Raw genomic sequence first — 12,500 nt, forward strand, 5'->3', positions numbered from 1 at the left:
TGTATGAAAAAATGAGCTGTAACCATAGAGAGGGATTCAATGCAGTACTGCCTAGCAATAGAATCTTAACGGGTGGCTGGTGCCCTGGCCAACATACTACCTACAATCGAATCCCTATAAGCTTTTATGGAGTGCGTAATGAGAGAGATTAATAGATGCGATGAATTATAATCTATTTCCTAAATCATTTAATATAAGCTAAAGAGTAAAATCTGCTTGTATTGGTAAATGTCATTATTACTCCATTGTGTTTATGGTGTTTACCATAAATTCCATCCACCTGGGATCCCCTTCAACTCCCATAACAGCAGGCATATTCAAGAGCGTCTTTAAATGAACGTTCTATAACTGCATAGCAATTTTTGGTCATTACACGTAAAAGGACAAATTTTCCAAACCAAACCAAATCAAACTCATATCTCATCACTCTTAGTCAGAATTAGCTACTAAAATAAACCTAAACCCTTTTATGCATATATTTCATTTAAAATTATTATTATTATTATTATTATTATTATTATTATTATTATTATTATTACTTGCTAATCTACAACCTTAGTTGAAGAAGCAGGATGCTATAAGCCCTAGGGCTCCAACAGAGAAAAATAGCCCAGTGAGGAAAGGAAATAAGGAAATAAATAAACTACGAGAGATGCAATGAACGAATGAAATATTTCTAGAACTGACAACATTCAAATAAATCTTTTGTATATAAACTTTAAAAACTAAGAGAAAAAACAAAAGGAAGAGATATAAGATAGAATAGTGTGCCCATGTGTACCCTTAAGAAGAGAAAACTCTACCCAAAGACAGTGGAAGACCTCGGTACAAAGGCTATGGCTCTAACCAAGATTAGAGAACAATAGTTTGATTTTGGAGTGGCCTCCTAGAAGAACTGCTACCCATATCTAAAGTCTAATAAAATCCATAAACTAATATAGTTCAATACACTAACATACAAACACGTAAATAATAACACATTTAATCTTTAGTTATGGTACGCAGCTCTTCTAGGAGGACACTCCAAATTCAAACCATTGTTCTCTAGTCTTGGGTAGTGCCATAGCCTCTGTAACATGGTCTTTCACTGTCTCTTGGGTTAGAGTTCTCTTGCTTGAGAGTACACTCGGGCACACTATTCTATCTTATTTTTCTCCATCTTGTTTTGTTAAAGTTTTTTATAGTTTACATAGGAAACATTTATTTTAATGTCGTTACTGTTCTTAAAAAAAGTATTTTTCCTTTTTTCCTCTCCTCGCTGGGCTATTTTCCTTGTTGGGGCCCCTGGGCTTATAGCATCCTGCTTTTCCAACTAGGGTTGTAGCTTAGTAACTACTACTACTACTACTACTACTACTACTACTAATAATAATGATAATAATAATAATGATAATAATAATAATGATAATAATAATAATAGTAATAATAATAATATTTGCATTTACCTTTCTGAAACGCGGGCTAACAGACCCAGATCCTCGCCAATTCGCCCAAGCGAGAAGGAAGGCAGGGAAAATGGCACACTGCGGCCCGCGAAGGCCACAGCGGGTACGACGAAGTCGAAGTAGAAGACTATGGCTGTGATCGCTAAGCATACGATTGTGCCTAAGTAGCCAATCCAGGTGAAGAGGTCTGCAATATGGAAGACAAACATTAATTGCGCCTTAATAGTTTTTGGTTTAAATGCGGGCAGAGTTAGACTTGATTATGTATGATACTCTTCTTATTTAGGTCAGATACTGAATGTGGTGGAAAATATAATTCCCCAGCGGACAGATACAGACGCAGTTTACATATAGATTTATATATATATATATATATATATATATATATATATATATATATATATATATATACATACATACATATATATATATATATAATATATAATATATATATATATATATATATATATATATATATATATATATATATATATATATATATATATAATGTGTGTGTGTGCGTGTTTAGAAATCACGGAAGCTAACACGTGATGAATATAGAATGTCCTTCTATGGCTATAATACTTACATATATATATATATATATATATATATATATATATATAGAGAGAGAGAGAGAGAGAGAGAGAGAGAGAGAGAGAGAGAGAGAGAGAGAGAGAGAGAGAGAGAGAGAGAGAGAGAGAGAGAGAGATTATACTTGATTAATGTCTGTATATTTTAAGAATATTTTCTATGCGGAAGATCTCTGTCCAAAGTTCATTGAGAATTCTGACCCATGTAATCAGTGCGCTGACAACCAGCTTTGTTTGCTTTATTAATAACTATGTTGCAATGAATAGTAGATTGTCTTGCAATTATTCATTGCATCGTACAAAGTGATTAAATACCTAATTCTTCAACTAAGAAATTGCGTTTCATTGCTTTTGCCGTTGCTAAATGAAAAGAATTTTTAGCTTTTTTGATACGAAATGTGCTGGCCTCATTCTTTTTCCCCCACGAAGAAAAGAAACTTTATTTCGCTACCCAAGAAAAAAACTATAAATCTTTTTCTTAAAAAAAACTATAAATCAAGGCTATACTTATAAGAAATGTATGGATTTATTTTTCTGACAACTTAAAAAACTATATATTTCACCGCTTTACTTATTAGAATGTATGAAATAGTTTTTCTGTTCACTTAAAAAAAAAACTATAGTTCACTGCTTTATTGATCAAAATGTATGAATTAATTTTCTGGCCACTTAAAAAGGCCATAATTCACTGCCTCAAGTATAAAAAACGTAATTGGCCACTTAAAAAGCTATAATTTAATAACTTATTTATCAGAAATGTATGAATTAATTTTTCTGACCACTTAAAAAAACAAAAATTCATTGCTTTACTTATTGAAAATGTATGAATTAATTTTTCTGCGTACTTAAAAAACTATAATTCACTGACTGCTTTACTTATTAAAAAATGTATGAATTAATTTTTCTGACCACTTACAAAAACTAAAATTCACTGCTTTACTTATTAAAAATGTATGAATTAATTTTTATGCCCACTTAAAAAACTATAATTCACTGACTGCTTTACTTATTAGAAAATGTATGAATTAATTTTTGTGGCCACTTAAAAAAATATAATTCACTGCTTTACTTATTAAAAATGTATGAATTAATTTTTATGCCCACTTAAAAAACTATCATTCACTGACTGCTTTACTTATTAGAAAATGTATGAATTAATTTTTATGCCCACTTAAAAAACTATAATTCACTGACTGCTTTACTTATTAGAAAATGTATGAATTAATTTTTGTGGCCACTTAAAAAAATATAATTCACTGCTTTACTTATTAAAAATGTATGAATTAATTTTTATGCCCACTTAAAAAACTATAATTCACTGACTGCTTTACTTATTAGAAAATGTATGAATTAATTTTTATGCCCACTTAAAAAACTATAATTCACTGACTGCTTTACTTATTAGAAAATGTATGAATTAATTTTTATGCCCACTTAAAAAACTATAATTCACTGACTGCTTTACTTATTAGAAAATGTATGAATTAATTTTTATGCCCACTTAAAAAACTATAATTCACTGACTGCTTTACTTATTAGAAAATGTATGAATTAATTTTTATGCCCACTTAAAAAACTATAATTCACTGACTGCTTTACTTATTAGAAAATGTATCAATTAATTTTTATGCCCACTTAAAAAACTATAATTCACTGACTGCTTTACTTATTAGAAAATGTATGAATTAATTTTTATGCCCACTTAAAAAACTATAATTCACTGACTGCTTTACTTATTAGAAAATGTATGAATTAATTTTTATGCCCACTTAAAAAACTATCATTCACTGACTGCTTTACTTATTAGAAAATGTATGAATTAATTTTTATGCCCACTTAAAAAACTATAATTCACTGACTGCTTTACTTATTAGAAAATGTATGAATTAATTTTTGTGGCCACTTAAAAAAATATAATTCACTGCTTTACTTATTAAAAATGTATGAATTAATTTTTATGCCCACTTAAAAAACTATAATTCACTGACTGCTTTACTTATTAGAAAATGTATGAATTAATTTTTATGCCCACTTAAAAAACTATAATTCACTGACTGCTTTACTTATTAGAAAATGTATGAATTAATTTTTATGCCCACTTAAAAAACTATAATTCACTGACTGCTTTACTTATTAGAAAATGTATGAATTAATTTTTATGCCCACTTAAAAAACTATAATTCACTGACTGCTTTACTTATTAGAAAATGTATGAATTAATTTTTATGCCCACTTAAAAAACTATAATTCACTGACTGCTTTACTTATTAGAAAATGTATGAATTAATTTTTATGCCCACTTAAAAAACTATAATTCACTGACTGCTTTACTTATTAGAAAATGTATGAATTAATTTTTATGCCCACTTAAAAAACTATAATTCACTGACTGCTTTACTTATTAGAAAATGTATCAATTAATTTTTATGCCCACTTAAAAAACTATAATTCACTGACTGCTTTACTTATTAGAAAATGTATCAATTAATTTTTATGCCCACTTAAAAAACTATAATTCACTGACTGCTTTACTTATTAGAAAATGTATGAATTAATTTTTATGCCCACTTAAAAAACTATAATTCACTGACTGCTTTACTTATTAGAAAATGTATGAATTAATTTTTATGCCCACTTAAAAAACTATCATTCACTGACTGCTTTACTTATTAGAAAATGTATGAATTAATTTTTATGCCCACTTAAAAAACTATCATTCACTGACTGCTTTACTTATTAGAAAATGTATGAATTAATTTTTGTGGCCACTTAAAAAAATATAATTCACTGCTTTACTTATTAAAAATGTATGAATTAATTTTTATGCCCACTTAAAAAACTATAATTCACTGACTGCTTTACTTATTAGAAAATGTATGAATTAATTTTTATGCCCACTTAAAAAACTATAATTCACTGACTGCTTTACTTATTAGAAAATGTATGAATTAATTTTTATGCCCACTTAAAAAACTATAATTCACTGACTGCTTTACTTATTAGAAAATGTATGAATTAATTTTTATGCCCACTTAAAAAACTATAATTCACTGACTGCTTTACTTATTAGAAAATGTATCAATTAATTTTTATGCCCACTTAAAAAACTATAATTCACTGACTGCTTTACTTATTAGAAAATGTATGAATTAATTTTTGTGGCCACTTAAAAAAATATAATTCACTGCTTTACTTATTAAAAATGTATGAATTAATTTTTGTGGCCACTTAAAAAAATATAATTCACTGCTTTACTTATTAAAAATGTATGAATTAATTTTTCTGGCCACTTAAAAAGACTATAATTCACCGACTGCTTTACTTATTAAAAAATGTATGGATTTATTTTTTCTGACCACTTAAAAAAACTAAAATTTCCTGCTTTCCTTATTAAAAATGTATGATTCTGTTTTTCAAACTATTAAAATAAATGTAATAAATGCTCACCAGCATCTGGAACGCCTAAACCAACAGATTTCAGGTCAGCCGTTTTGTTCAGCCCGACCGAGACCAGATCAATGAGCTTATCCACATTGTTTGTAGAATTGAAATCTCTGGCTGTGCCATCCATATTGCCTGTTGAAGAGAAACGTACTACAACATGATGAAGGATCTGTGCGGGATTAAAATTGCCTTATTATAGAAAATTATGCTTGCAAATTGGGGAAATAGTGGTTAATTTGTATTGTTCATTATTTCTATATAGTTTATTTCCTTATTTCCTTTCCTCGCGGGGCTATTTTTCCCTGCTGGAGCCCTTGGGCTTATAGCTTCCTGCTTTTCCAACTAGGGTTGTAGCTTAGCAAGTAATAATAATAATAATAATAATAATAATACAATATTATCATCCTTCTTTGATTAGGAACTCAATGCTTAAAGGAAATACACATTGCTTGGACTATTTTATTTTTTATCTAATTTTCAAAATACTCCTCGTTGGCGGTCTGAGGAGGAAATGTTCATTGGTCGTTACAGGAGGAATGGGAAGTTCTAAATTTCCTGGTAAATAAAGATAATATTAGAGAAAGTGTGTGATCAAATGCAACCCCAGCAGGTATCTTACTCGGTAATTCAGCAAATGAGATTACACGGAACTCAGTAGTTTTCATTATAACAGAATATAATACGATAGGATTAATAGGATATAAGTGTAGATATGGTTTGTCTCTAGGGCATTGTCTTGCTAGGCCATTGTCACTGTCACTTGCCTCTGCCATTCATGAGTAACCTTTAAACTTAACCTCAAAATTAATTAAAGAAATATCAGATATTTTAGGAATTCAAAATGATACACATGATTCATGAAAATAGAATACAAATACAAAACAATTGCGATAAGATAAAAATAACCAGCAGGATTTGGAAATAACTCCATTATTAAAAGGCCTTATGTCGACGCACGCATGCGCACCTGTATCACCGCTAAGCTTGTACGATACCGTGCACATAAAGTAGACCTTTGTGAACTAAGTATCACAGTGTTTCTATATTTTATGTAAGATTGTAAGGGGATATCTTTAAGACAGAAACTTGAATCACGAATATCATTTTCCTTATCATCTTCTAAAGACTTTTTGACGTTACAATTACTTTCCGTTTTTGAATAAAAAAATATTTCTCCAAAACTGCGAACACACTCAGGTGCTATCATTTATAAGGCAATATTCCTAACCGATTACTCTAACACTGATGTGAATGCATACGATATAAATTCTATAAACTTACGGCTATGGTATACAAATTAAAAAAAAAATCAAAATAAATACTTCAACACGTCTTATGATTAAGCGTTTGAGTGTAATTTCATGTAAAATGCATACAATTTTAAGTTGTAACTGTGCACTGGCGATAAATTAATTTGTAATTGCTTGTGTGTGTGTGTGTATGTGTGTACGAACTACCAAGCATACTTATGTTGTAGTTCACTGAATATATTTACCTATTTTCAACAGACTTCTTCGTCTTTACCTTGAAGCCCAAAAATGGCGATTGCAATCACCCTTCAAATTCACTCAAGCACGGAACCTCCACTCGTGACACTTTATGACAGAATGAGTAAGACCAGCTCTCCCATCTTCAGGAATCTGATTAATACATATCAGATTATGTGTCTGGACTCTATGAGTAGTGCTCCAATAACCCTGATTCATGAATCTGGAACGTTGAAGGAACTGTACCGGACGCGTTTCATATACGCTTTTACACTATAACTGTTATGATTTTCTATCTTATCAGTCGGTCTTCCCTGCACTGGTAATAGACCAACCTAGGTAAGCCTGTTTCATTATGTTGGAATTTTTGTGACGTTCTTGCTCGCAAGTCCTTACATATAAACTTGATGTTTGTTTAATAAAGTTAAGCTGCATTCACCTCGCCTCTCGGTTATCACACAGCGGCTCCTCACACAAAACTAACATAGGCCTATGTCAATATTCATATTCTGAAACAGTGGTACTTACATGGAGCGTTTCGCAGTTATTTATTTCAACAGCTCGCTAACTTTTTCTTTCAAGTTTCATTCAGATCAAGCGAAAAACTTAGCTATTTCAAAACCACACAGAACTAACATAGGCCTACGTCAATATTCATATTCTGAAACAATGGTACTTGGAACGTTCCTCAGTTATTTATTTCAACAGATCGCTAATTTTTCTTTCAAGTTTCATTCAGATCAAGCGAAAAACGTAGCTATTTCAAAACCACTTGGTATTCCATGCTCGCATTTGTCCCACTTGGGGGTATTGATGTCAAATCATTATTCGTTCACGGTGTTCCGATGTCCATCTAGTACGTGGACAGCATTATGCTCCAATGTCTAAAGAAGATCTTGTTATGCTCCAGATTCACGATCCGATAACGTGGAAGCTTATGTATGCTTTATGGGTCAATTTTTTTCTCACTTGGTGGCCGATATGAGATCCATCGGCTTATATTATGATGAGAGAACAGATAAGGAAGATGGAACTATTGGTATTCAAAAAACATGAGTGATATTGTTACTACTACCATTGCTATTGCTAATTCTGATACTATTAATGCGTATTATGAAACGCAACTTCAGCTTTCTCTCTCTCTCTCTCTCTCTCTCTCTCTCTCTCTCTCCCTCTCTCTCTCTTACTATTGTGTATTAATTAAAACCAAAGTGCAGATTATAGTGATTCTTGAGAACCATTAACATGAAATGCTGACGTCTACACCCCTCACTACTTTTACTATTATATTATCTACATGCAGAGGTTAATTCCTATTATTACGATTAATACTTCTACTTCTGTCACTATTATTAATAATAATGATACCTGCATAGCAAAAGGTAATGTAACTACGAAAACAGTTCCTACTTTAGACATACTGTAGTATAGTCTCCTAAAATCATTCGATAAACATAGTTTATGTCAGAGTCAATACAGGTATCTGTACTGACTCTAGTTAATGCCTCAAGTATTTTTCAAAATCGTGTTATCGGACAGGTTTTGGAAGAGAGATAACAACACCTGATTAGAATGTCATATTGGGATGTCTTGTTTCCGTTTGACCCACTGTGGCCTTGTTAAATTCAACCAACGAACAAAAAACAATTACCTTTATTTCTGTGTTTTCATTCTTTTATTAGTTAGTTATTAAGGCTTCGCGTAATTACTGTATAATCAACATGCTGTATTATTATTATTATTATTATTATTATTATTATTATTATTATTATTATTATTATCATTATTATTTGTTAAGCTACAACCCTAGTTGGAGAAGTAAGATGTTTTAAGCCCAAGGGCTCTAGTAGGGAAAAAATAGCCCTGTCAAGAAAGGAAATAAGGAAATAAATAAACAATATAAGAAGTAATGCAAAGATAAAATGAAATATTTGAAAAACATTAACAACATTAGAACAGATATTTGATAATTAAACTATAAAGGGACATATGTAAACCTGTTCAACATGAAAAGATTTGCAGCGAGTTTGAACTTTTGAAGTTCTACTGATTCAACTACCCTATTAGGAAGATCATTCCACAGCTTAGTCACAACTTCTAGAGTACTGTGTAGTATTGATCATCATGATGGAGAAAGCCTGACTATTAAAATTAACTGCATACTTAGTATTACGAACAGGATGGAACAGCCTCTCCTCCTTCCTTGGATATTTAGATTTTTAATACCTTGTCAAAGACTATAAAAGATGGACGAGTCAGTTGTTAAGAGAATGTATCCTCCATAGGCCTGAGTTATGGTATGATAATGAAACAATCTCCAATAGATTTAGTAGATTTGAAAGCAAAGCCCTCAGAAGTATAATGGGAGTTAAATGGCAAGACAATATTATAAATGAAACTATATGCCTAAGAGGGATTACTCGAGTGCCATATGTGGATGAGGAGTAGATGGAGATGGTTTGGCCATGCTCTTCGCACTCTCTCACAGAGATTAGTTTACCAAACGTTCAGCTGGGCTCCCCAAGGCACGAGGAGAGTTGGAAGGCCCAGGCCTACATGGCCGAGGACTGTAAAGCGTGAAGTAGATGATGAAAGAAGAATTAAATTAAAAGCTGATGATAGAGACGACTGGCGAAATCTTACCGAAGCCCTTTGCGTCAGTAGGCGTGGGAGGAGATGATGATAGGCATGTATAATCTTCCCCACCGCCCACCTTTGGATAACAATACTAACAGATTGACCGGACAGCATCTCCGGTCGGGGCTCTTATCATGGTCATAGCCTCCAAATAACAAAACAAGCAAAGCTGGGTAATCGGCAGAGTAGTAAAACACCTATAGTTTAAGTTAAACCACTCTTGTCCGAGAGTAAGGTAATGCAGTTTATTTTTTACCTTGCTTTGAAAGATATACAAAATTATTTTTCTTAAATCACAATTAAGTGTTTACTTATTGAAAATACGGTGGATGCCACCTCGGGAATGTTCAGCATTTTGTAAAAAGTTGAGAAATACTTCTGGACTACTTTACTACGCTAAATAGTACTTTTCGTTGATGAGTCCTTGGGAAATGCAGGGCGCAGTGATACAAGATTCGTACCAAGGGGCGCCAAAACAACTGATTCTCAATATCGTCTCCCCAAAACTGTGAGTTTTTGAGAATTAGATTCAAATTTGTGGTTATATATTTTATAAGTTTTCTGTAATGCTCTATATGGGTTGTGAAACCTTCGTAAGACTGATATAAAGAGATATAAATGAGTCGTGGTAAAACAGACTCGTAAGGAGTGCTGCAGGTCGTGTAGAAATTATTATAGCTTATGGCTACTTGGGTGGCATTTTCAGTATTTAAGAACCTCCTCCACTCACTTCCACCCTATAATGCAAAATAAAACGAGTATACATTCATTACAGCAAATGTATCATGACTTTGATTGAACTTTCCAAGTACGGTAGGCCTAGTTGTGTGGTAAGATAAATATAAGGGTATATTATTAAATTAGCAGGTTGTAGCCTAATATTAAGATATTAACACCGAGTTGGATATAATACAATATATACGGTAGGCTAGCTATTGAAAATAATAGCTTATCAGTGACCTAGAGATTATCTTTTATCCACAACTATCGTATTCAAAATCAATAATCAAAGTATATTAACGCAACTTTTGAAGGCGTCCACCACGGGTTATTACCTCGTGTGACGTTCTTAGGTTTTTTAAATGTACGCCTTTCATAGTTCGTTGTAGATCTATAGTTACTGATAACGGTATGTTAGATGGGTTCTTTGCTTGGCTAGTTGGCAGCCCTCCAGAAACGCCGAAGTTTCAAAGTGCTTTTGAAGAATGGAAGTGACGGTATTCTTTTACTGCTTGCTTGTATAGTTGGAGACCTAGTGATTTTGAAGGTGGTGTCAATTGGTGACTAAAGTGAATATTCAAAAGATGAGAGTGGCATACATACAACAGCTTTTCTCTCTCTCTCTCTCTCTCTCTCTCTCTCTCTCTCTCTCTCTCTCTCTCTCTCTCTCTCTCTAATTACCAAACCCTAGGCCTGTTATAAGGACATGTCTGAGGCCCTTGTCCTACAGTGGACTAGAAATGGTTGCTTTCAGTAAGCGTATTATTGTATCTCTCCCCAATGGAGATTAGTGCCGTCAGTGCACCTCACGCGTCGTGCTGTAGGCATTGCTTAAGAATCTGTTGGGTATCCCATTTCTTCCTTTTACTTTAGCTCAATTCTAGCCTCCAGTTTCTATCATGATGTCCAACATATTTCTATTTTTTCTTCAAAATGAAACTTTTGTCTTTTTTTTTCTAAAGTTTCACATTTGTCTGTGCGGCCCCTTCGGTCACATCCAATCAAATGAAATATTTGAAACTATTCATCTATTTTACAAAATAGTAATCCGATTGATCATTTTATTATTAAAGATTCCGCTCACTGTAACAATGTCCAAAGGTTTTATTATTATTATTATTATTATTATTATTATTATTATTATTATTATTATTGTTGTTGTTGTATATTTGTTGTTATCATCATTGTTGTTGTTGTTAGCTAAGCTGCAACCCTAATCGGAAAAGCAGGGTTCTATAAGCCCAAGGGCTCGAACAGGGAAAAGTAGCTTCGTGAGGAAAGATAATAATGAAATAATTAAACTACAAGAGAAGTAATGAACAATTAAAACAAAATATTTTAAGAATTGTAACGACTTTAAAACAAATATGTCATATATAAACTATAAAAAATTATAAAATAAAAAGAGAAATAAGATTGAATAGTGTGCCTTAGTGTACCCTAGGTAATTGTAAAGGATCTTACTAAACATTTGTAAATTATGTCCACAATATTATTCTTCCTTTTGCTGCCCTTTCGGTTGGGATAAATGAAATACAAGGAAACTATTTACATTTATTTGATTGAAAATACAATTTTGCTTAAGAAACTCCGACCTTCGTGAGTATTCTATAAATACAAATATGCTTTTTAAGTTTATAGGAAATATTCATGCAAAGTGGAAAGTACAGTTTAATAAATAAATTGGTTTAGAAAAGTAGAAAATACATATATCTTTAAATAGATATAACATTATAGATAAGTTAGAATAAATTAAAAGCATTTCTCAGTTAAACGTATAATCATTTGATGAGACGAGATAGGTATGGAATAAAATCGATGAAAATACACATTCTACTCCAACGAATGAAAAGATTATAACAGGATTATATTTTTCTTAGTGTATCGAAATAAAGGTTTAGAGGACACTCGTGAATGGCAGAGGCAGGGTAAAATGTAGAGACTGACTAATATATATATATATATATATATATATATATATATATATATATATATATATATATAAATGTAAGTATATATAAATGTATGTATATATATGTATGTATATATATATATATGTATATATATATATATATATATATATATATATATATATATATATATATATGTATATATATGTATGTATGTATATATACAGTATATGTGTGTATATATATACAGTATGTGTAAATATA

At 31.5% G+C, this 12,500-nt stretch overlaps 2 protein-coding genes across 2 annotated transcripts in view; one reads left to right on the forward strand and one right to left on the reverse strand.

The window, feature by feature from the left end:
* The window catches only part of LOC137628996 (uncharacterized), a 9,736-nt gene extending 4,125 nt beyond the window's left edge, over positions 1 to 5,611 (reverse strand). Inside the window, exons 1-2 of the mRNA XM_068360250.1 lie at positions 5,486 to 5,611; positions 1,446 to 1,632 (exon numbers count right to left, since the gene is read on the reverse strand). Of these exons, the coding sequence (XP_068216351.1) occupies positions 1,446 to 1,632; positions 5,486 to 5,609 (311 nt within the window). The 5' untranslated portion in view covers positions 5,610 to 5,611. The remainder of the gene's footprint in view (positions 1 to 1,445; positions 1,633 to 5,485) is intronic.
* LOC137629464 (uncharacterized) overlaps positions 1 to 12,500 on the forward strand; it is a 190,343-nt gene that overhangs the window by 46,663 nt on the left and 131,180 nt on the right. The gene's annotated exons all lie outside the window — the stretch shown is intronic.

The sequence above is a fragment of the Palaemon carinicauda genome, chromosome 37 (genome assembly GCF_036898095.1).
Source record: "Palaemon carinicauda isolate YSFRI2023 chromosome 37, ASM3689809v2, whole genome shotgun sequence".
Lineage (NCBI taxonomy): Eukaryota > Metazoa > Arthropoda > Malacostraca > Decapoda > Palaemonidae > Palaemon > Palaemon carinicauda.